Raw genomic sequence first — 19166 nt, 5'->3', positions numbered from 1 at the left:
ATTCAATAAAACACACATACACACACAATAATATACCATCATGCCAAAGGAAAATTAAAAGACAGAAAAGATCAAGGGCCTGGAGAGTAAGGAAGAAACAGTTCAATTGCTGCAGTATGTTGGCGACAAAACTAACAAAAAGAACTTTAAAATAACATATTTGGACATTAATAAATGTAGAATTTATCCCTAACATGATCTTGTACTGGTTATAAAGGTAATTGATCAAGAGCAAGACAGTGTTTTAAGTTTTTGGCTTTACTGGGGAGGAGTATTATATACATTTATTTTGTAGTACTAGGTTATAAGCAATAATTTTGAAGCCATAATTAATCACATTATGATACACTGCTATAAAATCATTCCTGATCTATGTTCAGTATAAAGGTATGAGCTATTTTGGCTCTAATCTAATAGCATTAAGTTTTTTGTTTTTGTTTTTTAAACGAACAGATGACTTTACTGAGGAAAAAAAATGTGCCATGATGGTAACAGAGTACAGAGAACCAATCGGCTGACAAGTCTTACTGAACTGCCTCCCGACGCCTAAATCTCTGGCACACCAAACGACAAAGGTTTACAGCCTTTCCCATGAGTGAGCTAAGCCTTCTTCCAACCATCCTTTTCCAAACGGGGAAGAGTGAAGACAGGGCAGCAGCCAGATGTGCTCCTATAGGGAACTTACCTGCCCCGCTTCAGTGAGTTGACTTGTTGGCACAATCCTTCTTGAAGCCTCAGGTTGGAAACAGTCCATTCATTCTTCTGTTTATGTGTCTCTTCATTATGAACAGACACAACAACTACCACTCTATGACTCTTACTTTGTGCCAAGCACTGTTCCAATACTAATCCACTGACATCTTATTACAACCCTGTGGCTGAGTACATACTATTATTGTTTTCATTTTGCAGGCGAAGAGACTAAGGCATCGAAAGGTTAAATAAATCCCCCAAGAACACAGCGGCGAAGTGGTAGCACCAGCACCTGAGCTCAGTCTGACTCTACAGTCCCTGTTCCGAAGCATGAGACTTACTGCCTCTCCTCCACCCATCCGTCCTGCCAGCCACCCAGCCACCTTTCTCCCTCCCTCCCTTCCCTTCCCCCCACCCTCTCACTGAACCACCTACTCTGCAAGCCTCAGTTTGGTAGTAGGTGAGTATGATACCCCCTCTGCCCTCTAGGAGCCCACAGTTTCCCGGGTAGGACACACATGTAAACACATAATAACAGTGCAGAGTGTCAAGTATGTTGAGAGAGAAACCGGGCTCCCTGGATGTCTGGAGTCTATGGACTTAGCAAAGCAGGAAACAGACTAGGTTCCCTTTGTCCCAGAAAGGTCCATACAATCCTCTTCCCCAAAGTCCAGGTGCTGCAGGAAATGCCTCACCCTGCCTGGCATCTCACATCATGGGTGCCACAGGTACCTAGGTAACCAGGCATGGGAGAGCCTGTAAAATGTCAGGAAGCACCAAGCTTCTGTGGCAAGAGATCACACTCAATAGTTCAGGTCTCCCGAAAACTGTTCTCAAATCCTTCAGTTGCTTTAACTCTTAAAGAGACGGAGAGAGTTTCATTACAATAAACCCAGACTGACAGATTCCAAAGTCCTATGATCCAAGTTTAAGTCTAGGTCCTCCAGTTACTAGCCATATGACCTCAGGCAAGTTATTTAGTCTCTTTAAGCCTTGGTTTTAGCTATGAAAAACGCAGATGAAAATAATACCTGCCTCATAGAAAAGTTGTGAGAAAAAAATAGGATAATCCATGGGACTCACTCTGCACACTGTCTGGTATACAGCAAGCACCTAAGACACTGTTGTGTTATTATAGCAACATGTCTTTGAGGATTTGATATCCTGCTGTTGGTAATTTTTCACTTTATTTTTCAAAATTGAAAAAAAGAAATTCCTAAGGTAAAACATTAAAATCTATTTCAGAGGATAAGAAAAAGAGACTCACTATGATACTGGATTACTTAGAGATACAAAGCCTGTTATTCAAGGTTCCAGATGTTTAGAAAATAGCTTATCTTTTAGAAGATTCTCTGACTCAAGCCCACTTTGATGTGTAGCTGTGAAAATATTAACTACATACACTGTATAGTGTAGTAGTTAAGAACACAAGCCAGAGAGTTAGGCTACCCAAATTGCAATCTCAGCTCTATCATGAATTATTGTAGAGACTTTGAGGGAACAGCTTAAAGGCTCATGCCTCAGTTTTCTCATCTGTAAAATGGGGATAATAGAAATACTTTCTTCGCAGGGTTGTTGTGAAGATTAAATGAGCCTCCACCTAAAAAAGCAATTTAACACCCTACCTGGTGCATTTTTTAAGAGGTCAAGAAATGTCCTGGGAGAAAAGAAATGAATCTGGGAAATTTAATTCTTCGCCTTCCGCTTCAAGCCAGAAACTTGGCAGTTACCCTAGAATCCGATCTCTCCCTCTCACATCCTACACACAACCCACTGCCAAGTTCTACTGAGTCTTCCTCTAAATATCTCTCGTATGCAACACCCGCTTCTCCACTGGCATCGTCTCTGCCCTGGTTCAGACCCTCAGCATCTCTCATGGTGCTTCCTGACGGCTCTCCCAGCTGCCGTCTACAACACTGATGCTTGAGGGATGGTTCTAAACTCAGAAAATTCTTCGGTCTCCTCTCCCTACCATCACCACCAAAGGTGACTTAAGTCCCTCTCTCCTTTGAGCAGGTTAATTTCCAATCCCGTAAGATGGCATACAAAGACTTTCGTGATCTGGCCCCTGACTACTTTTCCAGCCATTTTTCCTGCCATATACTCATGTCCCCTTTTCTCCAAAATACCGTTTGTTTCTCACACACCTGAATGTTCTCTCATACTTGAACAAATGTGGGCCTGGGATTCCTGTCCTTCTCCTTGGCTATCTCACTCACTCCTCCTCCAAGGTTCAGCTATGCTGAGAACCTTCTGTGAGCCCATTCGAGTGGAACTGGGGGTCTTGCTGTGGCTCCTTATTTGTAGGGGGTTTCATGGTGCTCTTCTCTTCCTCCCTCCTCTGCAGGGAGCTACCGTACAGTGGCCACTCTGCCTTGTTTAGCTTTGTCTCCAATGGGGAATGCAATACCTGATGCCAGAAATCACTCAGTAAATATTTACTGAATGAATGCATGAATGCAAAAATGAAGCAGTGAATAGTCACTCCTGCTTTGCCACTGAATAGCTGTATGAGTTTGACACCAATAATCAGAAAGGATATTAATCATAAAATTAATTACCACTTTATCCTAGTATATTCCTGTGTCAGTCATATATAGAGAGAAGGGAATTCCATAAATGTTTCCTTTTCTTAGTATAAATTTTCATGGGTCACCTCAAAGTTGTTGCTTTTTTTTTTTTTTTTCTGTTTCACAGGACGTATTAAGTACATACAAACATACATAAAAAATATTGAATAAATAAAGGTCAATTCTCCTAATACTCCTCAATACTGAAATGTATTTCACAGCTTATGTGGCGAGAGGGCAAACCATGTAGGTAATATGGCACCAGAAGCCAACAGCAACAAGGAAAGTATGGGGCTGAAGAGCGTTTGTGATTCTAACCCTTGTGGGTTCATGGTGGCTTGGACCCCCTACAGACCACCACCTGTGCGCCAGGGACCAGCTGGGTGCAGGAGATACAGAGTTCCTCCCTGCAAGTTGCTTAGTGAGGGCGTGGATCCAATACAGACCCACCCAAACGTGCTGTCTACCTTTGTCATGCCTCCCACTTGCTGCCAAACTAAGCCCATCAGGAGAGAAGGAGAATGAAGGGGAACATATAGCAGAGGAGAGCAATGGGAAGTGTGGGTAAGGAACTTTTACACTAGATACTCATTGAAACTTTTTTTTTTTTGCTTAAAGTCAGAAAACTTGATGATAAAATGATTAAGGGTTCATCTATCTAGACGAATTTCCTTTTAACAAACAGGAAGATTTTCTTTTTTCTTGACACGAAAGTTGTGGTGCCAAGAAGAAAATATATCATTATTAAAATTCAACTAATTATAAATTCCTAGACGTTTCCTACTTTTTGACAGCTAATCACTTATTCATGGTTATCAATATTCAAAATATCCAAATGTGCAACTCACTGGGTTTAAAAAAACTGATGAAACCTGAATCCTATTTTCGTTTGACACGTGTATTATGATTCGATTATAATGCTTAGTAACGTCCCGTACTGTATGATTCTGTGTCAGAGAGAAATAATCAAGAAAGGTTCATCTTCGGCTTGCTCAAACCTGAATTGCAGGTGTACCATGAGTCAAATTCCTTATTTTATAAACTAGATACTCTTTAAGCTTTTCTTTTGTGTTTGGTGATTTTATGAGAGTGCCCACTATTCCTTTATGTAATTAGAAGATCCTAGAGGCTATTTCTGCATATGAGCAAGAGCGGTGATTCCCATAGCAACCCACAACGTATTTAAAAGCAGCTTTTCCAATTGACATGGGGCTGACAACATGGAACAAAGTAGCCCAGAAGCCTGAATTAGGATTTTAGGAAAAGGTAGGAAAAAGAAACTCAAAGTTGAAACAATTCACTTTGTTGAAGAGAGTAAGTGTTACACATGCTATGTCACTGGAAGGCGATCCAGATCGTGTCTTCAAAGTCGTTTAATCTTAACTTTGCAAATTAGAAGTAGTCCATGCGATCATTTGACTATGAATATTAAACCTTCTGTAATACAGGTACCTTTGATAGGGAATATACACACTATATTGTGTTATGAATTAACAAGCACAACAGCAATGAAAGTGTTATCCACGAGCCCCTTTCTGGATCTCCTCTGTGAGTGCCCCGAGAACAAAACATTTAAATCTGCCTGCACGTTGACAATAGCGATATTGATATTTCTCCATGTTCCCTTCTGGTTGCTAAGAGATTTACATTGGACAGACTCTGTTGTACTCATAACAAAGCATTTTGGTCGACAAAGCATTTGCTTCAGCTCAGTGACCCCAGAAACTCCCTTTGCCTCACCCCTTCCCTCTTTTGCTTCCAAGTCAAATAGGGGACGAGGCACAAGCATAGGACCTGTCATTGCTCCCACAGGAAACTGCTGTCCATAAGCCTGGCTTGGCTAATAACTCTTTAGTACAGTATCGACATTAATGATGAAACTGTATCTTTATACAGATTTACGTTCCTGTCCTCGTGTTTCTCAGAAGCTAGTCTACCATGGAGTTGGGGCGGGGGGGGAAGATGTGCAGAGAGGGCTCAAAACTACAGTGACCAACCCACAGACAAACCTAACTTCAGTAAAATTAGACCAGAACCTAGCAAACCATGGCAATCTCACAACAGCTCTGCTGTGCGAGGCTTTGAAATACACTTGCGGAGAATTTCCTAACTTAAGCTTGTACTTCCATGAAAATACGTTCAAGAAGTTTATTTACAAGAATCCTGAAGCAGGAACCATCTATATTTAACATCTTGCAGCAGAACCACTGCAGCCCTCCAAACTCAGTCTCAGAAAGTCTGCCAGGTAACAAAAGGCAGAGAGGCTTCTTCTCTAGATCCTCACTTGGAAGAAAATAGCAAAGGCACCGAAAATATTCATGCTCACTCCTGAAAAAAGGTGCATGTGGCGGATGAAATCTGCATGTCACTTGCAAAGCACAGGCATCACTGCTCAAAGCAAATTAAGATAATCTTTCCTTTGGGAACTCTCACAAAGAGACATAAAAATGTTTTATGACCTGACTTCCATATTCAGATCACAGAGTTTTAGTCAATTTTTATTAATTGTCAAGGAAGAAAAGTGCTTTGGGGCCTCACTCCCCCGGTCGCTTTCTAGGAGTCATATTTAAGGGCACAGCCACCAAACAGTATGTACTCCCAGGCTGTAATAAAACACAACTGACCTAGAATAGTCCTCCTATTTGCTCCCTTGCATTAGAACATCAATAGGGGAGGATCAATGCCCATGCTTTGATCTAAAGCAATCAGTGTTGAAGGCTGCAAGCCCCTGCCATGTCACGGGAATTCCTGCATTCAGGATAATCACTCTCAGCCAGAAGAGAAAGACCAACCTCTCTGGTTTTCGCTGTATTTAACAAAAGAAAGTTATTTCCAGCAGTTTATTTCCATTGCACAACCAACCTAAAAGTACCTTACAGAAACGAGAGGCAGAAGGAAAGAAGAAACAAACAAACCAACCAAAAAAAAACAAAGCAGGAAATGACTTTTCTGCTACATCTTTAAGGTCACAGATCTGCCTGAGAAATGCACACATGTGACACAGTTCTAGCACAAAAGCTCCTTTTCCACGAGACAGAACGGTAAGAAGTAAAAAGGCTGGTTCTCCAGCCTCTCCCTCAATCCTAAGTCACCGCAGTGCATTTCACCTTGACCAGGCTGGAAAGAAACTCCTTTTAACTCCCTTGCAACTCCTTTCAGTGTCATGGAAGCATGCCCATGCCCATGTGAAGTGCAAGCCTTCCGCATGGGCACTGCAATCAGCCGCACACAGGGTAAAATCTTCCCTTGCCTTTGCCCGTCCTACCCCGGTCGTCCACCATAGGGTTTCTATCATCTGTTCCCAATTTACACACCCAACTTACACACCCAATTTACACTCTACACAGCATGTAAAAATAGCCCCGAATGCTTCTAACGGATGCCAAGAGGAGATTAAAACAAAAAGAATCCAGGCAAGATCTAGGCGCTGGCATACATAGCTACCTTTTTCTTCCGATCCCGGGACCGTTTGCGGTGTTTCCTTTTTTTCTCAGTCTCTTCTTCAGCATTGATTTCCAAATCCCTGTTTTTCTTTAATTGTGAGGCTGCATGAGCCATAATGCATTGAAAAGAATCCTCTCAAGCACGCAGGGCTTCCTGGTAGAAGGTGATATCTTTAGGCACCTTTAATCAGGCTTCCAGCAGCATTTCAATCAGTGGAGAGAAACCTTGGACCCGAAGCAGGAAGACATTCAAAATGCCAAGATGCTGCGGAAGCTGAAGCCTTAAAAACCCCAACGGCGGTCTCCAGACTTCATCCTACACCTCCCTCTACCTGAACCTTTACACGAGGGTGCAGCCATCGTAATGCATTTAGCGTAGTGAAAAAGACAGCTGGGACAGAGGAAGCTGTATTATGGCTGTATCCCCTGCCACCAGCTGGAAGTGTCTAAGTGATTCCTCGGAAGGGGGAATGCTGCAAAGGAGGCTTCTCCGAAGGGAAAAAAGCAAGAGTCACCACACATGCAGGAGCAAAAATCCAGCACTAATTCTGAAAACCTATTTCAGAATCCTTCGAAAAAAAGACAGGGCTGCAATTTACACATCACCACTAGGTCTGCACAGAGCAGAATTTAACCCATAACAGAATGGAGCAGTTCCTCCCTTCAGTGTAACTGCTGATGGTGACAAAATATATAAAATAAGATTTTACAGAAGGCACTCGATTTTGCTATGGAGATACCGACTGCATGATGGGGAAAACAATGCATGCACTGCCCGTCTCAACAGTGTGTCCTTTATGCTCAACTATCAGCCTAAATGCACAGACGGGCCCGTTGTCTTTTAAAAACAACATGCTGATTACAACACATCGTACAGCAAGCCGTGGGCATGCTGGTGTATGGAGCAGATGCCTGATTCAGAGGAGTCCCCAGGACTCTCCTCTCCTGAGGTCCGAGGGTCAGAGAATGGGAAATCTGTGCTGCAGTCAGGGGTTCTGAGTCGCTGAAATGTGGACTTGGCGTTCATGTCAGGGTGTGCTTCCATCACCTTACTATTTTTGCCACCTGAGTCCTCAGTGACTGCAGCCTCTGAATATTCATGATGTGAAGTAAAGTAGCAGCAGTGCTCAAGGCCTGCTGGGCTATCTTCTGCTAGGATGGACACACGCACTGGAAGAAATGTACTCAGTCAGGAATCGTTCACACGCACAAACACATGGTACCCACACAGCTTTAGCGAGAAATGGCTGAAATGTCAGACTGCACCTAAAACCTTTTCGGTCCTGGTGAGAAAACCTAAATTCACCAAGAAAATGAGCAGGAAAAAAAAAAGGTGATGCTTCATTGCAAAGACTTCGTGTGTGTGCTTCTAACACTCAAAGTCCTTGACTTTGGAGATCAGTGCATTTGACTTTGCAGGACTGACTGTTAACATGTGTGGAGACCGAAGCACAAAGTGCAGAGGTTTTGTGTGAGGATTTGGTTGGTTGGGGGGTCTCTGGAGCTGCTGCCCACCTGCTTCATTAAGGGCCCCAAGTGTGAATTCCTGCCAACGACTACTCACTGTATGTCTGATTTGGAGATCAAGGACCTTCCTCCTTCCTCCCTTGTAGGGGGTCTTATTTTCCGCTGGGCAGTGATAGAAAATGGAAGGGAAAGGAGGACCATGGCCATGACCTTCCACTACAAGGGGACTGCATGCTCCTCTCGGGCCTCACTGCAAACCACATGAAAACCACTCTGGTCCAACATTCCCGAGGGCCTACTGCGTGCACTGACGCTCATGCGCTTGCCTTCCCACAGAAACTATCTACACGAGGGAAGAATTCTGGAAAGGTTCTCCACTGTCTACAAAACCAACATCTGACAAAAGGGGGAGGGGGAGGAAGGTGGGGGACTAAATGTGACTCAGATCCAAAAGTGATAAACTCTATTTGGATCTTCATAATAAAAACTAAGTGTATTTTTTTATCAGAAGAATTTTTATTGTAATAGTAATAGGCGAGGCGGAGAAAAGAATAAAAAGTAAAACTTTTGTATGCTTTCTCCTGATATAAATCATCCTGGACTTGTGAAGAGCATTTGTACAATTTCCTTTCCTTATTTTCAGTAAGCTGAAGTGGACAGCCAGCTTAAAAACTGGATGATTTCCTACTGGCTCCAGGACCTTCTTTTTTTTCTTCCTTTATAGACACTAATGATACTTTAAAATATATTTATAAGCACCCTTGACCTTCTCCATCTAAGGCTGGCAAAGCTATACTTTCCCATTGATCTCTATCAGCAAAAGCATAGCTGGAAATTTGGAACACAGGCTCAGGTATTTTTCAACTGGAATAATTCCTTGCTTTCCCAAAATGTTCAGAAGTTGAGAATCTGTCACAACTTTTATGCTACCATAATATGAATTTTTTGTTACGTTGGATTTTGTGGTAAGTGATTAACCCACCAAAAATAAATTCTAAGACACAGCTTGTTTAGATTTTCTTCCTTAAAGAAAATATGGGCTTTTGTCCGCCATTTCTAAACTAGACAAACTTTAAACAGCATCACTGCCAAGGAGGGCAGCCCTGTGAGTCCTAGATTTGATGGTAATATTACTAAAACCTTAGTCGCCTTCTCCCTACCCAGCACACACCCTGACAGGTAACTCTCATGCTCCTGGTGTACTTATTCTCAACGCAAAGGCATTTACCCAAGATTGTCACAAATATTAGCTTTTATTCCTCCCAAACTGAATTGACAGTTCTGTCAATAATTCTAGAAAGCAAGCCCTTACGATAGCTGAAACAAACAAGAAAAGAACTTTTTAAAACTTCATTCGTTGGCTGAAGTTTTATAAAACTTTTCCACTTCAGTCTCAAGAGATTGTTGTCTTCTGGGTGATGAGTAAATTAGTATGAATCTTCAAAGTAAAACTGTGCAGCTGGCACAAGAGTATGTCTGAGCAGAGTGGCAGGTCTCTCACAGCAACAAGAAGGAGATGCAGAAACAGCATTAGAGCACATGCCACCTGAAACAGTAACACAAGGTCCACTGGGTAACATCTCCCGTCCTGCTCCCTGACATTGGCCACGAGGGTGTAAGAAACAGGACTTGCATGGGACGGGGTGGCCCATGCATGGAATGTTGGAGCTATAGAAAGTTAACAAACAACAGTTCTGAGGCCACTCCTCTCAAGGGAAAAATAATTGTTCTGCTTTTATAAAAATCCCAGGTACAAGAATTCCTAAACCAGCCTTTCGAAATAAAGTAAAAGAGTGCTCTTTCAAACTTTTATTAGCTGCAGAAATCTTTCCTTGAATAAGTTCTACAGGAAAGGCATTGAGAATAAACCTGAGAGTGGAGTTGCCTGGCTGAATGGAAGGAATAGGGTCCTAGAGCCCCAACTTTTCAGCTCCCATAACGTTCCTCCAGAAGGCAGGTCGGATAAGCATGGTTGGAAATTTGAAATCTGGCACACACCACCAAAGAGTCCTGATCTTTCCCGGACATGTACCTTTGATAACAGAAGTTATATCAAAAAGTGATTCCTCCTATTAAAAGTTTCCTCATCATCTTGTTCAAAATAATTCCTGATTTCTTACCAGCACTGACATGTTTTATCGAGCGTTCTTCTTGCCCATGCATTATTAGAGCATAAAACTAGCACAAAAAAGTAAAAATCACTTTCCAGTTTGGCATCTCGAGTAAAGGTTATACCCCTCCCAAATAAATTCTAATCCAGGAATCAAAACACTGTGACTAAATATGCCAATAAAAATAAAACCAAATCAATACACTAGATGTTTTACCACTGCCAGGGGACTGTTTTCCCCCTTAGTTCTGGCAAACACCTTGCCAGGATTCCAAGACAAGCTTTCACTATTCTTCAGCCAATTAATAGCTTTGACTATTCTTCAGCCAATTAAACTACTCTTGGTTGTCATTTTATACTGTGTCTCCACATGGCTGAGCTGAGTTGACACACAAACAACAATGTATTTGATTTCTGTGGAGGTGATACTGTCACTTGGTGATCTTGAAGTTCCAATAGTTTCAAAGTGCACTTTGAAAAAAATATGACAGAGTGACGTGGAGAAGTGGAGGGTGGGGAGTATATAGAAGAATGGGAAATGCGAGCAGGAAAAACATGAAAAAGAGCGATTCTTCCAGTCACCAGGGAGGCTGCACCATCCCAACCCTGCCCCCGGCTCTTGATAACGAGAAAAGTGCATGTTTTGATAGGTTGAGAACTATTTCGTGCTGCACCCACTTCAGTTTTCTTAGAAGCAGACCAGCCTCACCATAAGAGAGTCAAAATATTTTTCCTTCAGAAAGAAAAATGGATCCATTGTCATTGCATTAATTTTGGCACCCTAGATAAAGACGATGTCAAGAGATCTTGAGCGGGTTCTGAACAACGTGGGGAACAAGGAAGAAAACAAGTACTAAACCTGTCAAAGGTTATAAATGACAAAAAGGCACCCTAGGAAATGCTTAACTCATAGTCACAGACGATTCTTCATTTTCAGATGAGACACGTGAAAAAAGAAAAAAGGCGGTGGCTAAGTCACACTGAGGGATTGGTGGTCCTTTCCACGCTCCTTGTAGGAGGAGCACCTTTGGATAAATGAGCGCTGGCCTTGGTTCCATCTGTCTTCGCACTCGGTCTGCCCTCCGTCCCTGGAGCAGGCTGTCTGTCCAACTCACCAGCATGACCTCAGCCTGCAGCCAGCCAGCTGGTCCAAGCTGCCAGCTGCCTCTGCCACCTCCCATGGGCGGCAGGGGTAGGCGGCCGGGGACGGCTCCCCTGGGGTCCACTGGCCGGCAGAGGGAAGGGGATCCCCGGCTGTGCACGGGAGATCCCCTGCAGGCACAGCCCCCGGACTCTGTCCCTCCCAAAGGAGGGAGCTGGCAGTGCCTGGTGGAGGAGTGAGCGAAAAGCCGGCACTGAGAGCTGTGGACAATCGTACTGGACAAGCCACTTCCTCTCTGCGCCCCTGGTCCTATAGGAGGAGCAAGTGGGACCAGATGACCACAAAGACACCCACTCAGGAACGCCAACATGCAGCAATCTGAAGTGGTAGAAGGTGGTGGGTGTTTGAAAATAAAGGAAGATATATAGAAAAGGTTTATTTAAGAAGAGTTTACACTATTATGTGTACAGGATAAATAACGAGGTCCCACTGTATAGCACAGGGAACTATAGTCAATATCTTGTGATATACCATAATGGAAAAGAATATGAAAAAGAATATACGTATAACTGAGTCACTATGCTGTACAGCAAAAATTAACACAACGTGATAAATCAACTATGCTTCAATAAAATTTTTAAAAAAGGAAAGAGTTTACAATCTGGGCTGGTCAAAACAGTAGCCATCAGCCATATTTAGTGATTGGCAATAAAATAGTACTAGTGTGACTATAGAACTGAGTTTCTAAATTTTATTTAATTAAGAAATTTAAATTTAAAAACATTCTCAACTCAGATACTAGAATAAATTTAAGTGTTGGAACAATTTGGATATGTGAATCTACTATTTCAACTTTCAATTTTATGAAATAAAATACAGATCAAGTATTCCTGATGATAATTCAGGACCCACACTGAGATATAAAATACACACTGGATTTCAAGATGGTATGAAAAAAAGCACTGTAAAATATCTCAGTAATAATTTTATATATTGATTCATGCTGAAGTGAGAATATTTGGATATGTCCAGTTAAATAAAATATATTAAAATTAACTTCACTTTTTAAAAAGGTTTTTTAAAATAATTAATTAATTTTTGGCTGCATTGGGTCTTCATTGCTGCGCACGGGCTTTCTCTAATTGCAGCGAGCAGGGGTTACTCTTCGATGCGGTGCGCGGACTTCTCATTGCGGTGGCTTCTCTTGCTGCGGACCACGGGCTTTAGGTGCGCAGGCTTCAGTAGTTGGAGCACATAGGCTCAGTAGTTGCGGCATGCAGGCTCTAGGGCACAGGCTCAGTAGTTGTGGTGCACGGGCTTAGTTGCTCCACAGCCTGTGGGATCTTCCCGTACCAGGGATCAAACCCATGTCCCCTGCATTGGCAGGCGGATTCTTAACCACAGAGCCACCAGGGAAGTCCCTAAGAAGCTTTTTAAATGTGGTGATTTGAAATTTAAAATTACATGTGTGGCTCACACTACATTTCTACTGGACAGGGACAGTCTATATAAAGAGCTTATCTTAACAAAAGGAGACCAACTTGCAAGCAAGTACTTTCCTGAAGGCAGGTATTTCTCCAAACGAGTATTAAAAGACACTTAGCAGTAAGTCATTATGCTTTCTACGTGAAAAGGTAAAGCACAAAGATACAGTATGTTCTCAGGCACTCGTGCTACAAGCAGCATGCGCGTACTCACGGACTCACTCACTCACTCTGCTGGTCACTGCACTTAGCATCTGGGACATATAGGTGAATGGGACTTGGTCCTATCCCTCAAGTCATCAATGGGAGAGAGAGAGAGAGAGACAAGGAAACTGACAATTACAACACACGTACAAGTACTGTGGAAGCAGGGGTGGGGACGTTTAATAAAGACCCAAGAGGTCAGCATGCAGAACAATGCTTTCGAGGGCAGTTATGAAGACTCCCTTCCCCATCCATAGACTTTACAACCTCACAGTTCAACACTTCACACTCTAGTCAACGTGGCCAACTGTTCATGCTTGAGCAGGTCATATGGAATTCCTCTTAGAGCCTAGGCACTGTCATAGGTGCTGGAGATACAATGGTGAATAAGACAGATGAGGTCACCTTTCTGCAGCTTCCATTCTTGGCAGTATGGGACAGGGGAGTAAACCAGTCAACAAATCAACGAAGAAGAAAATTTCAGATAGTCACAAGTGTTAGGAAGAAAATAAAGCATATGGCTGGAATGAACGTGTCAAGATGAGGAACAATTGTTCATGGACTCTCTACTTGTTTCCATTTTTAGATTCTCTAGGGAAAATAAAGCAAGAGAGTGAGGAGCCAGTTGAGTTGAGTCTTCCACTCTATTAGGGGAGCAATTCCCCCCCCAAATAGCCCTCTCAACCAAGAAACTGACTGCAGTGGCTGATAATGAATGTGAATGGTTTCTCAGGTAATAGGCTCAGTTCAAATATATTTATTACTGAAGATAAAGAATAAATATGCTTCTGTATTACTTTTCTCCTAAACTATCTGGATAATTATAGCTTCTGTCACCTTCTATTATCTTATAGTTTAATAACTCTTCCAAAAAGGTTGACGTAATATATCCACCAAGTAATTTTCCTACGTATCTATGGAATCAAGTCTCACCGTTTCATAGCCAAACAGAACATATTCTAGGAAAAGATATTCTTGTGACATTTCACTGAATCCTTGTCATTTAATGTTTATATCAGAATCATACTTAAGGTGGCCCAAAAGGAAGATAACGCAAACAAACAAGGAAGGCAAAATAGCTCTTCTCCCAAGTTTGCTACAAGTAACTGTAAGACCTTAGAGAAGTCCCTCATCCTTCCTGAGTCCCTGGTTCCATATCTGTAGGGATGGAAAGGAATTCTACAGTCTCTCTGCCGGCATACACATTCTGTGATGCTGAAATACCATTACGGTAGGATGCAATGATTGGCTTATGTATGCTTCCTCTGCTGGTGCATTCTGATTGAGATACAAGGACAGTGAGTTCACTTTCAACACATTTCTTTTAAAAGACAACTAAAAAGGCAAAGGTATGAAGAAGGAGGTAGGATTTGAAGATGCAGGAAACTTCTGGCCTACTCAGTGACCATTTGCTGGCCCCAAATATGAGAGAGTGGTGCACAAAAGAAAGCAAAGACTCTTAGTTTTAGAGAATGAAGTATCTAATTAGTTGATTCATGAGGTCATATTATAGCGGCCATGGGTAGGATAACAACTAAACACTCTGCCAGATGCCACAGAGGAAATCACACTAAATAGTCAAATATTCACATTAACACTCAGGGAATAATTCTTTATCATACTGTGGACCATATCCACCATGCAGAGATGTGTGTGTGGCAAAAAAAAAACCCCAAAAACCCTGCATTTTCTTGGACCTGGCACTGATTTACTGCCATAGAAAGAGCTACATGCAGAGTTTACCGCCACTTCCTTCTGGAATGGAAATAACGGTATGTGCTTCTTACCAGTATGTTCCAATAGCTAATGTTTATGAAACAACATGATCACAAAAGACAAAAACAGTGCACATACACACAGGCATTATCAAGTCGGGGCAGACTGTAATACAGACAGACACTCAGGGTCCCTAAATGTATTTGTGATTCCCCCTCTTCTTTCCTGCCCTACAAACTTGGTAAGTCTTGGTAGGTTTTCTCTTCCATGTTGATTCTGAAGGCAAATTGTAAATCAGACTAAACTTTCTGTTATATGTTCCACCACTTGGCACCTTTTTACTTGCCCTTCCATTATATCATGCCAGGATATAATCACAAGAGTAATTACTGGGACATAAAGTTATGTTTGGGGGGAAAAAAAAGTTATGAGGCCCTTTTGAAAACGATAAAAGTTGACAACAATTTTCTTATTCTTTTCTAATTTCTCCTAAAAGAAAGGGCGAATCGGGGAAATATTTTCTCAAATATTGTGAGGTGTGGCTTCAGCCAGGTAGATTTCATCCTACTCATTTTTTGTATCTTCTAAGGTAGGGATCAGCAAACCTTTTTGTAGAGGGCCAGATAGCAAGTATTTGGGTTTCTGCAGTCCGGCTGGCCTCTGTCACACCTGCTCGACTTCCCTGCCATAGTGCAAAAGCAGCCAGAGACAGTAGGTAAATGAACGAATAAGGTTGGGATCCAATAAAACTTTATTTGCGCACACTGAAATTGGAACTTGAGGTCTTGTTCATGTGTCACCCAATAGTATTCGTCTTTTGATTTGTTTTTAACCATTTAAAAATGTAAATACCATTCTCAGCTTGCCGGCTGTACAAAATGAGGTTGTCTCCTCTTCTAGGGTCTCACAATGCTGGGGATGTACCATGGTGAGGGTCTCTGAGAAAGAGGGTGAACAGACAGTAGGGTCAAAACTGGATGCGAAGAATGTTTATGTGTATATACACATGTAAGTACACACAGGTGTGAATGAGTGTGCATTTATGTAATACCCATGGAAATCTATCCTTTGCATTTGAACATAGTAACTGTCATTGGAGTGATGGAAAGACATGTTGCTATGGGCATTTTCTATACTGTATACACACAAACTTTCTTTGTGAATTCCCTCATTTATGAATATTTATTGGGCACCTCCTTTATTGAAGTAGCAAAATCCTACACGTGTATTTAAGACACCCAAACTTAACAAGCACTCAGGAGAGTGAGAATGAGTGAGAGCAACCTGCAGGAGTACAGTTGATCCCATCTGCCATTCCATTCAATGGCCATCTGCCCTGGAGTGAGCCTCCAAAAGGTCTACAGACATGCTATTCTCTGTGCAATGCACAGGACAGACACGTGGCTCACTATGTTCTGTTTCCTCCCCTGGGGTGGGGCCGGGCAGAAGAAGCTCTGAAGCCTTCTATTTTATTAGGCACTTACTATTATAGTCTATGTATTTCCTACTAAATTACTTCAGTTCCTCTGCAGAGCAAGGTAGGGGAATAAACAAGTGTTTATGGAGTATCTCCCATATTTCTAATAGTGCACTAACCCTAGTGCAAAATTAAAGAGAAAACACATAACCTTTTAAAAAATATATCAGAATCACGATTACAGACTTACATGCTTCTTTTTGCATTATTTTATTACAAGAACGAAACTTGGAGGTTTGTCAATAGTTAATGAACGGTGCGAATTTCCAACAATGATCTGGCAATTGCAGATGGGGAAGCTATGAAAAGAACAAGCTTAGGTCTCAGACCTACAGGAAACTCTATCTGCTCTGAAGGAGAGTGGACTGTCCTTTAAGAAATGTAAGATCGGTTTGCTCCCCTTCTTCTGCCCCCAGCCTCCTCCCTCCCTCCCCACATAAACTAAACTGTTATTCAGAGAAAGGGAAAGCGAGATGGTTTTGGGGATTAGCAGTGAGGAAAGGCCCAAATTTCACCTCAAGGTTGTTATTAAATTCTAGTGCGGATTGGCAGAGATACAGAATTCGGGCCATCTGAGAGCTCTTTGGGAGTCTTGGTCCGGTTCCTAATGAACAGGTGTTGACACGGAAAAAGGCTGCCTGTACGTCGATGCTGCAGGCACAGAGCGCTGCGGGTTCCTGGGTGTCGCCCCCATCCTCCCCAAGACCTCCTCCCGCCCCAGGAAACCGTGCACCCAACTCTGCACACCCAGCCACGTTCTGTTCCTTCTGGCAGCAAACCCAATAAAATAAATCCATCAAACGTTTTAAAGTGTTGACTATTCTGCAGATGTGGTGATTTCACAACACTTTACCCCACTTTTAAAAATCCTCTCCAGCACAATCAAATTTCATTTGGGTCCCAGAAAGTTTCAACACGCCCTTGAAAATGTGCTTGTTCATTACAGAAGACACACTATATTAACGATGTCTTAGATGGAAACTAGCCTAAACAGTCTATTCAATGACAATGAAACAGACATCAAAACCTCCAATACAGGGTTTTGTTTTGTTTTGTTTTGTAGCCATGGTAAAATCTAGTAGAATTTGGCCAAAGTCTATATTCCACCAGTGATAATAGTGATAATGGTGGAATTTACTAAATATAAATACCACTGTACTACAGATGTGTAACGTATGCTACCCTGTCAGGGAGCTTATCCATTAGACTGGCAAGAAAAGCACAGAGTCATGCCTGGCAGTTTAACACAGAAGCAATACCTGTGTCTACTTTTAACAGTCATTTTCTAGCCAACAGATTTTTTTTAAAGACTCTGGATCCTACAATTATTCAAGTTATAAGAAAGAAATAAGAATGCTGATTCTGCTTCCAACCCAAACTTTTACAAGACTTTTTTTACCACGGTGATGTTTTAAAATAAAAACATGATGCTTATTAGAGAAAAATTTCCCTAGTCTTTATGAGTTCTTGCAATTGTTAACAGCAAAACAAAAATCCTAAAGGAACTACTGCATTTCATGATGCCATGTTCTATTAGGGTGGCAATAAAACCAGTCTTTTGCCGTATCACGTCGCTCGCAGGATCTCAGTTTCTGGACCAGGGATTGCACCTGGGCTGTGGCACTGAAAGCGCCAAGTACTAACCACTAGACCACCGGAGAAGGCCCAGTTCTGTAGATTTTATAAAGCTCAAAAGCTCTTATTACACAGAGAGTGGCAACAAAAAATACAAATAATCCTGAAATTGTGGCTCTGTAGGGCTTTTTAAAAAGTAATTTTTATTTACTTTTCCCATATCGTTCATACATATTCATTCTAAAAATTTCATATCATGGATTTATAAACAGGAAAATAAAAACCACTTTGCCATCATGGCTTTTCACCTGTTAGAATGGCTACTACCAAAAATACAATTCTACTTCTGTGTATATATAACAAGTGTTGGCAAGGATGTGGAAAAAGGGGAACCTCGTGCACTGTTGATCGGAATGTAAATTAGAAAACAGTATGGAAGTTCTTCAAAAAACTAAAAATAGAACTACCATATGATCCAGCACTTCTACTTCTGGGTATATAGCTGAAGGAAACGAAATCACTATCTCAGAAAGATATCTGCACCCCCACGTTCACTGCAGCATTATTTACAATAGTCAAGACATGGAAACAACCTAAGTGTCTATCAACAGATGAATGGATAAAGAAAATTTTATACTTACACACGCACACACACACACAAATGGAATATTATTCAGCCATTAAAAAAGGAAATTCTGCCGTTTGTGACAACAATGGGTAGATCTTGAGGGTATTACGCTAAATAAAATAAGTCAGAGAAAGACAAATACTGTATGATCGCACTTACATGTGGAATCTAAAAAAAAAAAAAAATCAAACTCATAGATACAGAAAGCAGATTGGTGGTTGCCATAGGTAGTGGGTGGAGGGTGGGTGAAATGAATGAAGGTGGTCAAAAGGTACAAACTTCCATTTATAAGACAGATAAGTTCTGGAAATCTAATACACAGCATGGTAACTAACGTTAATAACAGTGTATCATATATTTGAAAGTCGCTAAGAGAATAGATCTTAAAAATGCTCATCACAAGAAAAAGAATTTGCAACTATGTGAGGTGAGATGCTATCTAAACTTACTGTGGTGATCATTTTGCTATATACACGTATATCCAATCATCATGTTGTACACCTAAAACTCATACAGTGTTATATGTCAATTATATCTCAATAAAACTATAAAAAAATCATATTGCCATCATTCAGAAATAACCACCATTAACATTTTCTTGTATATTCTTCCAAGCCTTTCTTTTTGCATACATGTATTTATATATAATTATCTACCCAAAATATAATCATACAAGTAGAAACAAAATCAGCTTTTA

At 41.5% G+C, this 19166-nt stretch overlaps 1 protein-coding gene across 9 annotated transcripts in view; it reads right to left on the bottom strand.

The window, feature by feature from the left end:
- The window catches only part of ANK3 (ankyrin 3), a 562075-nt gene that overhangs the window by 212423 nt on the left and 330486 nt on the right, over positions 1-19166 (bottom strand). For 4 of the 9 annotated variants that reach the window (XM_082407428.1, XM_082407430.1, XM_082407431.1 and 1 more), the window contains exon 3: positions 15642-15727. The exons of 4 other annotated variants lie outside the window; for them this stretch is intronic. In XM_082407428.1, the coding sequence (XP_082263554.1) occupies positions 15642-15716 (75 nt within the window). In that variant the 5' untranslated portion in view covers positions 15717-15727. Of the gene's footprint in view, positions 1-6707; positions 9643-15641; positions 15728-19166 lie in introns of those variants that run through there. One more of the 9 variants, XM_082407426.1, reaches the window with a different exon arrangement.

This window comes from Balaenoptera borealis, assembly GCF_965194805.1.
Source record: "Balaenoptera borealis genome assembly, chromosome: 10".
Lineage (NCBI taxonomy): Eukaryota > Metazoa > Chordata > Mammalia > Artiodactyla > Balaenopteridae > Balaenoptera > Balaenoptera borealis.
The sequence above is the reverse complement of the archived record's forward strand: the minus strand, read 5'-3'. Positions and strand labels throughout refer to the sequence as shown.